This window comes from Muntiacus reevesi, chromosome 2 (assembly GCF_963930625.1).
Source record: "Muntiacus reevesi chromosome 2, mMunRee1.1, whole genome shotgun sequence".
Taxonomy (NCBI): domain Eukaryota; kingdom Metazoa; phylum Chordata; class Mammalia; order Artiodactyla; family Cervidae; genus Muntiacus; species Muntiacus reevesi.
Window position 1 is genome coordinate 132,756,331 of NC_089250.1, and position 16,441 is coordinate 132,772,771.

General features: G+C 38.7%; 1 protein-coding gene across 3 annotated transcripts in view; it reads right to left on the reverse strand.

Annotated features, from left to right (window-relative positions):
• The window catches only part of RNLS (renalase, FAD dependent amine oxidase), a 273,228-nt gene that overhangs the window by 24,862 nt on the left and 231,925 nt on the right, over positions 1–16,441 (reverse strand). For all 3 annotated transcript variants that reach the window (XR_010661543.1, XM_065922853.1, XM_065922854.1), the window contains exon 6: positions 6,004–6,179. Coding sequence is in view for 2 of the 3 variants with exons in the window: in XM_065922853.1 (XP_065778925.1) it covers positions 6,004–6,179 (176 nt within the window). In the remaining variant the exon portion in view is untranslated. The remainder of the gene's footprint in view (positions 1–6,003; positions 6,180–16,441) is intronic.

A 16,441-nucleotide genomic window follows, 5' to 3' on the forward strand; every position in this document is an offset into this window, starting at 1 on the left:
TTGTAGGATTTAGCTCAGGTGACATTTTCTTCTAAGAAGGTATTTATTACCATTTTCTCCTCACATCTGCTCTGTGTTCACACAATACATTGTTTATCCTTTTCTTAGAAGAAAATGCACTATATAATGATTATCTGCTTATTGGTCAGCCTTGCTGATTATATGGGAAAGTCCTTGAATGAATGGAGCTGTCTTTGAGTCTATAGAATCCAGTATAATGTCTGGCATACAGTAGAAACCAATTGCTGATGTTGTTGAAAGTCACTCAATCATGTCCAACTCTTTGTGACCCCATGAACTATATAGTCCATGGAATTCTCCAGGTCAGAATACTGGAGTGCGTGGCCTTTCCCTTCTCCAGGGGATCTTCCCAACCCAGGGATCGAACCTAGGTTTCCTGCATTGCAGGCAGATTCTTTACCAGCTGAGTCACAAGGGAAGCCCAAGAAACTCAATAAATGTCAGCTAAAGGAAAAGCTGAATTATATATTACTAATTTCTAATGTGGGTATAAATAGCTTTTGTCAACTGAACTTTTTAGTTCAGCTTGTTAGTTCAGAGCATAATACTGAGGTCTACTATGCACAGACCAAGTAGACTTCTCTTTATGGAACAGAGCCATATATAATAACATCCATCATTCAGTTTTCAGTAGTAACACTGGGTGCAGATGAATATATATTGCACTTTTCCAAGAAAAATGATACAGATTCATTTTTAAAGTTTCCTATAAAGTAATGCTGTTCAAAATAATTAGTTTTTCTGAAAAAGTGTGATGCTGACTACATGGCAGGGTAAGTTCCTGCCATGAGTATTTGAAAAAAGTGATTTAATTAAACTTACATGTGTTAAAACATTTAATAGCTCATATAATGTGAGATTTTATGAAAAGGGGAAATATCTGCTCATATAAACGTCAATGAAACTGTGACTGAACATCCCTAATTCAATGATCAGAATTTCTCAGCTGATGATCTCATACATACGTAGCTTCCTCATAATAAAGTGAAGCAATGGGTTAGTTCTGTACCAGTGAGAAAGAGGTGAGAGATTATTCAGTGGAATGCTTAGGACTGACACCTGTTAGATTTCCTGCTCTTGACAGGCTGGGTCATGCCATAGCCTACCAATCCCAAAGGGCCTGTTTCAGCTCTCCATGGCTTACCATAAACCTATGGCACAGAAGCAAGAGTACTCTTGAGGCCATAACTTCACGCCAGGAAATTTTAACTCATGGTGTAAATTGTGTTAAATTACCAGACACTGGACAGAGTGTAAGTTAGTTTAGGAATGAATGGCAGGAAACTGAAAAACCTATAAGCTGGAAAAAACTGACAAGAGTTCCTTGTGTCCACAGGGATTCATCACTTTTATATGACCTTGTTCTAATGGTGACAGTCCCTATGGTATGACTTAGCATCATCGCCCCTGGAGTTGAGTCAGTCTTGAAATATCCTTGTCCAGAAATATGTGTGTGTGTAAAAAGAGAAGAGAGAAAAGACAGAGAATTTGAAAAGACAAGAGAGTGAGTAAGAAAAAACACGAAGTGTGGCAGCATGCCACACCAGAAAAGAGCAAGGGACACACAGAGCTCATCTACTGAGAAACACCATAGAGTCACCTTCACCCACCTCCTCTCTTCCTCTTCCTGTTGCTATTCTTATTTAGCAATAATGGAGAACTTGCCTTGTACTAGTGTTACAGTAAATGTTTTCTACTGTGTTCTCTCCTTTCATTCTGACCACTATGAGGGGTCATTCTCTTCCTATGAGGGAGGTTCAGTTGTACCATTTACAGATGGGCTTAGAGTTATAGTCTAGATTACTCAAAGGCACAGGGAGAACTGAGGTTTGAACTGATCTATCTGACTCCAAAACCCAAAGTCATAATCACCCCACGTTAAATAAATTATCCAACAACAAACCTAATGTACTTTAACTGATAAACACAATTGACTTTTGTCTTTCAAAGCACTTATCCTAGAAGGCCATATGATTAAATCTGTAGTGATGCACTGACCAACATCTTTTAGGGTAGAAGCTTTTAGAATCAGCTTACTGGACACATTAATACAGATAAACACAAGCAGTTATATCTCTTTAGTTATATGAAAGCATTTAAGAAAATCATCAAGATTGCCCATCTACTTTACTAAAAAGATACATGTCCAAATAAGTGACTTGAGTTGTTTCTGAAACATTAAATTCAAGCTCACCTTTCAAAGACCTGATTGAACTGAGTACATGCTGAAGAATAAGTGTCAGGATTGTCAGGATTTTAAGGAGATGCCCAATCTGGCTGCAATAAGGGTGTGGCTTATTAGGGTGACTGACTATGTTGAAAGGGACACTCGTTTGAATTTATGGTCTTGGTATATTCATACAATCAATCAGTTACTGCTTTTCAGTTTCACCCTATCAAAGAGAAGACAGTGAGGGGGATATGACAGAAAATGTGAGGAAGAAAAAAAAAAAAGAGGAACTATCAATTTCTACCTGACCTTCCAACACTGAAATAAGACACAGCTACTGGTCAGAAATGAATCTCATAAGGGAATAATGTAAATATGTGGGTGATTTCAGGCTCTGCTGTGTATACACACCCTGCCACCCTGTCCCACCAAACACAAACCTCCTAAGAAAAATTCTGGCCTTAAGTTGTCACCTATTTCCTCTTTAATTCCTTCCAACTCCTGAGCAGTATTATGCCAACCAAGGTAATCAACTGCGGAAGACTTGAGGAAGCCAAATGGGGAGTTTGCATTGAAAAGTTCTTAGATTTTCCTATCTGGCGGGGGTGGGAGGGAACATCGAGTCAAAAATGAGGAATGTGAGTGGAAGCTGAAGAAAGGAAAGAGAAAAGAAAAGCCCACATGGCTGATAATTGGAAAACTGTGGAAAACTAGAGTTAAGGTGCAAAAATTTTGAGGGAGCTTATAGAAGTGGGATATATAAGGAATGAGAAGAGAAACTTCAAAAAGTACTGCTAAGGATAATGAATTTTGGATATCTTTAAAGATCTATAAAAGACACTAGTAAAGATAAGAATTACTTTACATTCCCTTAGGTTGCCGAATTTTGTGTCTTTGACTACAACATAAACCTGGGCTATGAGGGATTCTTGATTTATTTGGGTTATAGGAGAATAACATTTACAGCAGGTGTTCTTAATGCTGGATTCGTGGGAGGCATTTTAGGTTGCTTGTAAATCTTCATAATTAGATGCAATTTTGTGTTTATGTGTACATGTATATTTTGAAAGGCTGTACATCTTGATATTCATGGCTTTGATGAGGTTCTTAAAGAGTTCATGATCCTTCTTAAAGAATATAAAAGGGCTCACATTGAGCAGAGAGAAAGTACAGCCTCAGGGCAAAAGACCAAGTGAAGAAATGCAAATGCAACTATGTAAGAGAACAATTCTAATTTTACAGCAAGAGTTTAATAGGCTAGTCCAAATCCATTTATTTTTGCCAAAGATACCAAAGCATTCATTTACCACCTGACTCTCCTTTTTCCCTACCCTTAAATTCCTCTCTTGATGCCCATGGTGTTTGAAATGCATTCAGTGATTATTTTATTTTATTTTTTTATAAAAGAGTAATCCATGAATGTGCTACATGACAAAAAAGGCACTGAAATATTCAGAAACTACAGAAATATGGGGGAAAGTTAGAGTTAAACTCACAAGCAAATCATATTTTTATAGTAAATGTATAAAACTAGAGTAGTTTGGGAAAGACATCATGATAGACTCTGAAACAAAGGGAAGCACAGCGAATAATAGTGGTGAGAGGATTAGGGTTATCAAGCTGATTAAGTGTCCCCTGTCAATGTACATGGAAGTTGTTTTCAGTTATTACTCTTCTGCTGAGAGGATTAATATATCATACTTGTTACAGAAATCTTAATTCAATGTATCACAGCTTAGGCATCAAGGTATATTAACTGGATAAACATTTAAATGATGGAAGGCAAATAGCTGCAAAGGGGAGGAACTGCGAATCACAAAAAATCTGCCATTGCTTTGCTGTGTTTGTCTGAACCACCTACTCATGTGTTTTATTCAAACCCCAAATGGGAGGCACAGAACAGCCCTGCAAGTCTTTCAAACACACCTTCTTTCTTCATCTGCCTCCTTCCTTAATAGCAGCACCTGCTAGAAAGCAGTGCTATCCTACTCAAGGCAAAAAATTTGATTTAGTGTCTTAGGAGAAGGCTTTCAGCAAAGATTAGTCTCTAGGATTCCACGGACAGAGTATTAGATGTGACCTAGGCATTTGTTATATGCTCATGGAATAAATGAGTAAACAAATGAATAAATGAACAACCATCTTTCACTACCCTGCCCGCACCTCCCCCCCCGCCCCTTCCCCTCAGCCCCTGCCACTGTGGATATAAGACATTAGAGGCAGAAGAAGGCTTGGAGAGCCACATCAAGGAAACATAAAATGGACTCTACACAAAATACTCCCTTACCTCTTTCAGAAAGCAGTCACTTCCAGAAAGTGGCTTGAGCCTTAAAGGGCTGGTGCTCTCCCCAGAGGTTTTATTAGACGGGCAGGCAGTACTGCGTCATAAGGGAACCTACTAAAGAATTCTGGGGGAAGGAAGGTTATGACAGGCAGAAGTAAGGCTCCTCTCTTGTGGCTCAGCTGGTAAAGAATGCACCTGCCATGCAGGAGACCTGGGTTTGATCCCTTGGCTGGGAAGATCTCCTGGAGAAGGGAAAGGCTACCCACTCCAGTATTCTGACCTGGAGAATTCCATGGACTGTACAGTCCATGGTGTTGCAAAGAGTCAGACAGGACTGAGCAACTTTCACTTCACTTCACTTGCTATGTAAAATATCTAGTTTCAAATTATATCAACAAGATTATTTCCGTGTTTTCTTTTTCAGACCAACCTAAGATTAAGTAAAATATCATTTAAAGACATTGGCTATTGAGATTTGAAAAAGTTGTTTTAAAAGGAAGAAGTCTTCTAAAGTGACCATGATGTGTTTAAGTAAATATTTTGCTGAAAGGTTCACTGTATAATTTAACTTGAGAAGATATGGGTAAACACATAGAACTGCTGCAATATTTTAGGAAGTAATTTACCATTTCCTCTGATTTTGGAAAGTCCTTTAAAATATATAAAATCTGTTGTGATTTCTCCCAACCACTTTTTCTAAAGGGTTCACAGCTCTAGTAACAAGTAGTGCTGATAAATCAGCTAATCAATTTGCTAGGAAATCTTAGGAAAAAATAGACAAGTCACTGCTTCCTTTTCCCTCTGCTCCACTGTCCCCAAACCACTTCACATCTGAGTTTACAGATCAATACTTTTTCTACGAATACTCAGAAACTTCTGTTGGAATATACAGAGGGTTTTCAGAAAAGTCAGCATTTACTTAGTGTAAGGAGTTTTTTAAGTTTGAACTAGTAGACTGATTGGCAGGTTTATCTAATCCTGAAAAAACAGCTCAACTAGCTGATCTATTCATTTTTCATTCATCATTTATACCTGATCTATTCAGGTATTCATTTCTCTCTCCCAAACAGCTCTACTGGCAGCAGTCAAAACCAAAGTGGGAACTTAATAAAAATGAAAATTGTGGTAGCAAAATATACTTACAAGGTTAATTTGACATATTGCAAAAAATTTGGGAGGTTATAGTGGTTTCTATATAACCACAGTACTGATTTAGAAAAACCTCAGAGAAACAGCTGCATTTTGATATATACCCTGCCTTGCCTGCATAAGAAACCCCAGATTTTCAGGTTATATAAGTCTAGATGCTAGAATTTGAACATAACATTGGGGAAAATTATATGTGTCTCTTACTGAGAAATAACAGGATAATAAAAACTTGCATGTAAACTTCTCTATTAGACAATTGTGTATTTGCTCCCAACATCACATGTTAATTTCTTTTACTAGAGAGTGGCAAAAGATGAGAAAAAGTAAAGTCAGATCTGATTAAGAAAACTGTGCTCATACCACTGGATTCTCTGATTACCTGTGAATGTCTCCATTTCTGGCATTTGGTAGCAAGTGGCTGAGGCAAACCAGGCAAAATGTTTTCCAGCTGCTGGAAGATTAACTCCTGCACATCCTCAATGCTGTGTTCCAAGTGTGTAACTCCAAACGGGACAGTGGTGTGAATCACAAGGGAAGGTCCAATTTCTGATGACTCTAGTAGAAGAGGAACATAAAGATGTATCTTGAAGTGAGTAACATGGAAGTGTCTCTCAGCCTTTCAATCCAGATTTAAGAATTGATCACAATAATCAGACAATAAATGAAGGGAAAACAATCTAAACTTTGAAGCATAAAATTAGGCTAGTTCTGAAACTCAAAATCAGGTTTCACTGAAGAGGACGACAGATCCAAGACATAGTTTATTTTTTTAATTGGAGGATAATTGTTTCACAATGTTGTGTTGGTTTCAAGATGTATTTTAAAGAATAAATTTTCAGGTCTTGTTAAAGAACCTGAAGGAAAGCAAAAAGACCTAATATGTACTTCCGTGGGTGTAATTAAATTTATTTGTATCCTTTTCATCCACTAAAACATAAGCTCATCAGGGCAAGAACCATTTCTTTTTTCTTTTTTTAAATTTTACTTATTTATTTATTGGCTGTGCTGGGTCTTTGCTGCTGCACAGGCTTTCCTCTAGCGCTTTGAGCTGGGACTACCCTCTAGTTACGGTGTGCGGGCTTCTCATTGCGGCAGCTTCTGTTGCACAGCGCTGGGCTCTAGGCTACATGGGCTTCAGTAGCTGCAGCTCCTCTGCTCTAGAGTACAGGCAAGGACTTAGCCGCTCCACTGCATGTGGGACCAACCCAGATCAGGAATGGAACCTGTGTCTTCTGCACTGGCAGGTGGATTATTTACCACTGAGCCATCAGGGAAGCCCAAACCATTTCTTATATATAGTCTGAAAAGGTGTTAGTTGCTCAGTTATGTCTGACTGATTGCCATCCCATGGACTGTAGCCCACCAGGTTCCTCTGTCCATGGGATTTCCCAGGCAAGAATACTGGAGTGGGTTGCCATTTCCTTCTCCAGGGCGTCTTCCTGACTGACCTGGGGCACCAGGGAAGCCCATACATAACCTTTACTCACTTTAAATTCTGAGAACAAAGTAGATGTTCATCTTTTTAATTTTATGTTAAATGGATTGCAAAATGCCTTGTTGAAATTATATAAATACCAGAGTAAAATGTCTTTAAAAAACCCAAGCTTCTCTCTAAAAACAAGCTTGACTTCATAATGTTCTTCATCTTTTAGGCAGCAGTAAAAATAATTTCTGCTTTATTCATTACATGGAGCTACTTCTCATTTTTGTCTACCATTGAATTTTTTTTTTGCTATATCGTCACAATGACAAACAATAAGTGCTTCGTTTCTTTCACTCTTTGGTAGAATATAGGAAATCGAATAGTTTGACACTGAAAACAAAGTGACTGAGGCATCAGAGAATACAACCTTGGAAGGAATGTTAACCAGGATTTCCTGCTATTATTATTTGTTTAAATCATGCAGAAGGGAAAAGCCGAGAGAAAACAAAATAGATATGAAACACATGAAATAATAATATGAAAGTTGGTGCTCCCCCCTGCTGAAGGAAGAAAATACTAAAATGTATAAATTATTGATGGGGGTTGGAAAGACTGATTCTGAAAATTCTTTCAACTGGAAGTATAAAGCTCTTCTTACAATTGTTATAAAAGATAACAATCTCTTTGAGATAGGTTTGCAAAATATTTCACAGAAAAAGTAATTTTACACAGAGCAAGAAAATTTCTTGCTTTGTATGCACTCAACCTCTTTACTTTGTGTGTCTCTATGTACAATGAGAATAAGTGAGTATCTCCTATGTTGTTCTGTGGTCTGGATTAAATGACATAATGTGTGTGAAGTGTTTAGCACTGTCTCTGGTACAGAAGAGGTGCTTAATAAATATAAGTTATGGGAATAAAAGGAGTTAGTTAGATATATCCAAGGGGAAAGTTTGCCTGATGTTGCTCAAATGAAGACGTGAGCTATTATTTTGTTATTGTTGTTAAAACACTTCATTTTCCCATTACACCCTGGCTTATGAATTTTACAGCAAAATGGAAAAGAAGAGAGACCCAAAATGCTGTGAGCGCTATAAAGTGGCATGCTTCCAAACATTTCAAGATATATGAGACTGTGAGAGCTGACTTCAGAATCTGTGCTGTAAATGCAATGGTAAGGAGATTGTCCAGTTTCACCTCACACTGGCTGGAACAACTTGAAAGAGGATAGAGGGGGACCCTCTCTTTGAACATACAATGCTTAATCTATTGGGGTCAACTTTACTGATATCACACAGAAGTGCAAAATCTCAAAATTCTTTCACTGGCTACAAACAATGGTGAGAAACCTATTGCATATTGTCTCGGGGGTGTTATCTATGTTTCAGTTTAATATATTCAAGAAGGCTTATACACAGAAAGGGAATGGCAATGACACCCGCCTTCCAGGAGGTACCAAATCTTCCTAGAGACAGAGAAAGCTACTCGGTCAGCATTCGGAAGCAAGAGAATTGAGGTTCTGAGTTGACTTATCTATGGCAGGCTTCAAAGGGAGAGGGACTTGTGTGTGTGAGGTTGCACTGACCCAGACATTTGTTCTAGCGGGGAGCTCATAAAATTGTTAAGGGTAGTGATGGTGCATTGCCAGGTTTCTCCCATTTACATTAGCCATCCACTCCAAGGAGAGCAATAAAAAAGGAAATTTAAGGCTAAAAATGAAACAGGTCTTGCATAACAATCAGAGAACAACCTGGCTACTTGTTTTTATTGGACTCAGACAAAAATTTTTGAGAATTTCAATTAAAATTTGAATACCTACAACCTCAGACAATGACTTTTAAGGAAGAGGCCCTCGTTTCCTAAATTCAAGAGTATTTTCAGAAGCCAAAGGGCAAAAACACAGTCAACCAGAGTTTAAACGTGACCAAGGCCTGGAACTCGAGTATCATAAAAAACCACAAATATGTTAATAGGATTCAGAGCGTAAATTCAGTGTAGTCATTATTCCTTGGTCACTGAGAAGGTAATGATGTTATCTTTTTCTTTTCTTTATTCAGTTTAACAAGCATACTACTTTGCTTTTGGCATTTTAAATGTAAAGCTCACAGTAAGTTGACAACTATTTCTGTATGTTGGGAGATCAATGACTTCAGTCAGAAGATAACTATTTGAACTTTTGCATCCTTAATATCCTGGTGGTCTTGGACAAATTAATCTCTTAGGCTCCACTTTCTTCCATCAATTAGAAGGGAGTAATACTGCTTACCTTATAAGGCTGTCACGAGGATTAAATGGGTTTGGATACATAAAAGTCTTCTTCAAATACAAAGTGCTATACAAACATAAGGCACCCCTAGAAAATATTTTTGTTTTGACCTCTGAGTTGTGGTAAGAACAGCATTAGAAAGGATAACAGAATTGACTTCTCTCAAAGTACTGACTAATTCTTATGTTAAAACCCTAGGAACAGTGATGGACTATTCCTGGGTATAGGCACAGCAGTTTTTTGGTCTTGTTTTATTGTGGTAAAATGTATATAATAAAAAATTTACTTTTTAAGCCTATCTTAAGTGTATAGTTCTCTGGCATTATGTACATTTACATTGTTCTGTAAACATCACCAGCATTGATCACTAGAACTTTTTTATCTTCCCAAATTGAAACTCCATAGGCATTGACCACTGACTCCTGACTCCCCACTCCCCACTTGCCCCAGCCCCTGCCAAGTGAAAGTTGCTCAGTTGTGGCCAACTCTTTGCGACCCCATGGACTACACAGTTCATGGAATTCTCCAAGTCTGAATACAGGAGTGGGTAGCCTTTTCCTTCTCAGGGGATCTTCCCAACCCAGGGGTTGAACCCAGGTCTGCCACATTGCAGGTGCATTCTTTACCAGCTGAGCCACAAGGCAAGCCCAAGAATACTGGGGTGGGTAGCCTATCCCTTCTGCAGTGGATCGTCCCGACCCAGGAATCAAATCAGGGTCTCCTGAATCACAGGCAGATTCTTCACTAACTGAGCTATCAGGGAAGTCCAACCACCATTCTTTTTTTCTTCCTATGAATTTGACCAATCTAGATACTTCATATAAGTGGAATTATACAATGTGTTCTTTTGCAAAAGGCTTATTTCACTTAACATGATGTCTTCAAGCTTCATCCATGTTGCAACAGGTGTCAGAATTTCCTTCTTTTTTAAACCCACATAATATTCCACTGTGTGTATATACCATATTTGTTGATTCCTTCACCTTTTGGATGTTGTAATGCTGCTAGGAACGTGGGTATACAATTTACCTGTTTAAGTCTCTGCTCTCACTTCTTCTTGGGGATACACCCAGGAGTGAAACTGCTGATTCATATGATAATTATATGTTTAGGTTATTGCTCAATCACCATATCATTTTCCATAGTGGCTGCACCATTTTTTCATTCCTACTAGCAATGCACAAAGGTTCTAATTTCTCCACATTCTTGCCAAACACTTGGTATTTTATTTTTTTTAAACAGTCATCCTAATAAGTGTGAAGTGGACACTACATTTCTTTTAGTCTACATTTTTGGGTGGGGAGTCAAGACACTGAAACCTGATAATAGTAAGAATAGTAGCATCATCACATACTATTAATATAACACTGAGATTGACAAGCCTCTCAGATGGTATAAATTCCATTTGCAATGCAGGGTCAATTTCTGGGTCGGGAAGATCCCCTGGAGAAGGGATAGACTACCCACTCTAGTATTCTTGGGCTTCCCTGGTGGCTCAGATGGTAAAAAATCCACCTGCAATGTTGGACACCTGGGTTTGATCCCTGGATTGGAAAGAACCCCTGGAGGAGGACAAGTAACTCCCTCCAGTATTCTTGCCTGGAGAATCCCTATGGAGAGAGGAGCCTGGCAGTTTACAGTCCATGGAGTCGCAAAGAGTCAGACACGACTGAGCACGTAAGCACAGCACATGAAATGCGTGCAGTTAAAAGCTACAGAAGTCACCTCGTCCCCAAACAGACATCAAAATTTGGGCTGAAATAAATATTTTTGCCACCTCAGATCCATGGCCATATCAGTCATAGTAACAGATAATAGCAGGCTAAGTACTGTTTAGTTAAAGACAAAGGTTGTCATAGCGCATCCAGAAAATAACATCTAACCATATGTAGCTTAGGGCTTCCCAGGTGACACTAGTGGTAAAGAACCTGCCTGCCAATGCAGGAGACCTAAGAGATGTGGGTTCAATCCCTGGTCAGGAAGATTCCCTGGAGGAGGGCATAGCAGCTCACTCCAGTATTCTTGCCTGGAGAATTCCATGGACAGCGGAGCCTGGCAGGCTTTCACAGGGTTGGAAAGAGTTGGACACGACTGAAGGGACTCAGCAGCAGCATATGTAGCTTAAAATCAAATACATTAGGGTTGGGGTTAGAAATTCTTTAAGACCCAAGTTTAAAGATTATTCCTTTAGAGGTTTACTTTCATTTCTGCCAGGTACCTTGGAGGCAATACTGCATATGGCTACTTTAACTGGGTTTTTAGAACACGCTAGCAGAATGAATTCTGGCACCAAATCTGCCTGAGGGTGGATATGTGGCTTGGCATCTCAGAGGAGACATTTTATTTCTTTTTTTGTTTTTTCCACTCCACTCAAAAATAGGCAAGCATCCCCAATGTCTTCCTCTACCAGATAGGAAGCAGCAAAAAAGTTCTTTAAAGCCATAAAAGTATACCCATCCATGTGAAAAAACTTTCAAATCTTAAAGAAACAGGCTAATTTTTCTTGGAAAAAAGTTACTGAAATTAACTCATTATAAAATAAATCAGTATAAATGAAAATGTATAAAAGAAATTGAAAACAAAATCAATAAATATTCAAAACAAAAAAAGTACTTCAGGACCTAACTGTTTTACTTGTGAGTAGTTTAAAATTGTCAAGCTAGTATAATGTTGATTATAGATACATACATCTCATCTACAAGTATAAACACACAGCAAACTACAGATCATTCTTCTACAAGTGTTAATAGGTATGTTCTTTGATATAAACAGGGAGAATGAAAAGAAACATGATAATCTCAATATTATTTAAAAGGCATCCAGTAACATTTTAATATCAAACCAAGGAAAAGATGTACAACATGAAAACACTGACTTTTTCAAAATGAGATAGAATAGCTTTCTTAAGTTGTTGGTCTGTATCATACTTTATTATGAAATAATACAGATTTTCATGGTAAAATTAGCATAAACCAAGGACACTTAGTAATACCAATGCTATTTAACATTGCTAGTGAATGCACTAAGATAAAAAATAAAAATAAGATTTATAAATATTAGTGAAGAAGGAAAATCAAACTTTAAAATAGTAAGTCAACATAAAATTCATCAAATTAATTTAAAAAATTTTGATATTATATTGATTTCCCTATATACCAACAGTTACTAGTACAGAAACAAAATTGTAAATTAATTCTGCAAGTTTTTTTGAATTTAAAATAATACTAAAGAATAAATAAGGGATTGAGAATATTAAAATATGTTTTTGAAAAAAAAATCATTGAATGGAGATTTACTTTACCATATATTTAAATGTATTATAAAGACACAGCAATCAAATCAGCCAGCTACTGGTTGACTATAATAGTCATTGAATCAGAACAGATCTCCCTGGGAAAAAAAATCCTAAAATATAGTAAATATTTAGTACAGGACAACAAATTTAACAGAGCAATGGAGGAAGATGCATTTTTATATTGTCCTAGAAAATTGGATATATGGATAGTTTTAACTTAGAATATTCCCCTCCCAATTCTGACCTAAATTTGTCACCATTTCTGATTACTTTCTTCCAAAATTACATGAGTATTCTACACTCTTCACTCATACAGCAAGCTCAGACTTACTGAGACATCCTTATTTACAGGCAAATATTTCAGAGACCTTTTTCATCTGTTAAACTTTGCTGTTAGCCATATCTATCAAGGAAGGGGCAGGAGTTGGGTTCCCCTAAGGCCAGTTGCAGATTCTATCTCTGACAGGGAAGTCTAGACTAAAGAAACTTAAGGAGTGGCAGACACTATAGTTGCAGATCAAGAGGATAAAAAAAAAAAAATCAGTGAATATGTTTCTTTAATTACTGATTCAATCAGAGGAGCATGTGGGTGCTTAGTGCAGTTTAGTACTATTGTGGCCTCTCAGAAGCTTACATCTTAGTGGGGAGATGGCACCTAGGCAAAACAATTAGAGAGCCATTATCTCTAACTGGTATGGTCTTGACTGTGTGAAAATTACCTTTAGGAAACAGATTCCTAGGTAGAGAGAGAAGGGACCAGGTGTTGAGAGCCACACAGTTTGAGGGGTGGGTGGTCAGTTCTCCTTCCTCCTTCCCCCAGCAGTGGCATTGGTGGTAAGTTTCCCTCCCCCTCCCAATGTGGAATTGGCTTAACTATCCTTGCCCTCTAGCCATGAGAGCTCTTATTACAATTTAGCTCTTTCATATGGCTCTGGAGCCCAGCAGCAAATGTAACAGGGAGTAAGTCAATCACATTAGTAAGTCCAACAACAAAAAAGTAACTCACTCTTGATGATGAAAGCATAGGGGAAAAGGAAGGAAGAAGAGTGGGAAAGGGAAAGGGAGATAGAGAGGGAGATACAGGTGTGCCTGTTGTCTCTCTCTCCTCCCTCATCTTTCTAGCAAAGCCAGCACAAACTGCATCTAACCCTCTGCCACTTGGCTTTAACTTCCTCAGCAGTGTGACTGCTGTTATGTGTATTTGCTTATGGCTCAGAATCAGCAACTAGACCTCACTATTCAGAGGGACCACCTGCAGGCTTTATTTGCTTTTTAATAAGCATCTTCAAACAATTCTTACACATAAGTTGTGCTGTGTTCAGTCACTCAGTCATGTCCAACTCTGTGACCCCATGGACTGTAGCTTACCAGGCTCCTTTGTCCATGGGGATTCTCCAGACAGGAATACTGGAGTGGGTTGCCATTTCCTCCTCCGGGGAATCTTTCTGACCTAGGGATTGAACCTGTGTCTCTTGCATCTCCTGCACTGGCAGGCGGGTTCTTTACCACCAGTATCTATATGGGCTTCCCAGGTGGTCCAGTGGTAAAGAACCTGCCTGCCAATACAGGAGATGCAAGAGATGCAGGTTTGATCCCTGGGTTGGGAAGATCCCCTGCAGGAGAAAATGGCAACCCACTCCAGTATGCTTGCCTGGAGAATCCTCATGGACAGAGGAACCTGGTGGACTTCAGACATGACTGAAGTGACTTAGCATGCATACATACAGTTACAGTTCAGCCTCTCAGCTGTGTCTGACTCTTTGCAACCCCATGGACTGCAGCATACCAGGTTTCCCTGTTCTTCACCACCTACCAGAGCTTGCACAAACTCAGGTCCATTGAGTTGGCGATGCCATCCAACCACCTCATCCTCTGTCAACCCCTTCTTCTGCCTTCAATCTTTCTCAACATCAGGGTCTTTCCAATGAGTCGGTTCTTCTCATCAGGTGGCCAAAGTATTGGAGCTTCAACTTCAGCATCAGTCCTTTCAGTGAATATTCAGGGTTGATTTCCTTGAGGATTGATTGGCTTGATCTCCTGGCTATCCAAGGGACTCCCAAGAGTCTTCTCCAACACTGCAGTTCAAAAGCATCAATTCTGCACAGCTTAGCCTTCTTTATGGTCTCTCACATCCACACATGACTACTGGAAAAACCATAGCATGACTATACGGACCTCTGTCGGCAAAGTAGTATCTCTGCTTTTTAATACGCTGTCTACGTTTGTCATAGCTTTCCTTCCAAGGAGCAAGCACATTTTAATTTCATGGCTGCAGTCCCTGTCTGCAGTGATTTTGGAGCCCAAGAAAATAAAGTCTGTCACTGTTTTCTGTTGTTTCCCCATCTATTTGCCATGAAGTGATGGGACTGGATGTATATGTATATGTGTGTGTGTGTGTGTGTGTGTGTGTGTGTGTGTGTGTGTGTGTGTCTGTTACAGAAGCCACAATTCACTTACAAGAGCCCTACTCATGTACTGGGTAATTTCATTGCCTCCAACTAGACCTGTAGGAGGGACTTCATTATTGAATTGGAAGTACTAGCTTAAAAAAAATAAAACTAAAAGACTTATTAGTTTCTTCTCTTCTTTTGGTCTTTGACTTGCCTATTATAAGGCCTGTGACTACTAATATATCTAGGAATGTATGCATTTGTCACTTTAAATAGAAACTAGGAAGGAAAGTTTTAAAATGAGTACACATGTATGTTTGCAATCCTTGTTATCCGAGGCTACATATGTTTGGATTTCTTATGTTTAAAAAGACACAGGGACATCCTCTAAACAATTTTGTATAAGATACCATTCTGATAGGCATTTAGTTAAATATAAGCAAGTGTGTAAAATCCCACACGATGAATTGAAAATAACATTAGCATTCCCCAAAAGTTCATACTTCCAATTTCAGAAGAATCTTCCCCATAGCTCCAGTATAAATAAATGTATACAAATTCAGGAAATAATCTACCAGTAAACAATGGAAAATTGTTCACATAAAGTGTGTTTGCCATCTGCAGCCAGTTGAGCAGTAAATGATAACATTTACCAGTAATCCAAACTACTTGAATAATAAACATGTTGCCTACTTCCTCAATACCTATGAGGACTGAATGTCAGAGGCTTTGGGATGGGGTCAGGAGGGGGTAACAGGGACATGGCTGAACTACTGGGGATAATTTTCTGCTGATTAGAGGCACATCCTTGAGTCCAGAGAATGGAGTAGTATAAGCATCAAGGTGTTGCACCAAATTGTCAAAGTGGATAAGGTTTCAGAATAAACAAGATGAGTGGTGGAAAGGATGAGGGATGACAGGCTGGGCTGAGCCTGGGGGGGATGGACAGGCAGTACTCCTAGTTATAGGCAGGAAAAAAAAAATACATTGCCTCCAGATATTCATTTTAATATTTCTTTTTCTACTGAATTGGCTTTGAGTCTCATGAAGGAGCTCAAACCAGTTCACAAGTGGAGAAGATCTTCTGCCTAGAGATTTACCTAATAGATTCAAACAACCCAGCAGCCCTTAGAGAAAAGGCATACTATAATATATTGACCTCCAAGCTAGTTATAAAGGTCATATGAGTGAATATCTGTGTAGCAGCCATTACCGGTTCAGTGTTCACTGGCTACAGTAGCTAAATTTTGTTTTAGTGGATCAACCCTCCCCACTACTTTCATCCCTGATAAAGGTAACCCAAGTAACTGATCAATTAATCCTTTCCTAAGTGATTTGTTTAGCAACGCATTAACTCAAGGCAGGCCAATCATGTCAATGAGATTCAATTCCTAGACTAGCGTTGAGCTTATGGGGAAATAGGTTCTTTCTTCGTAAAACTTG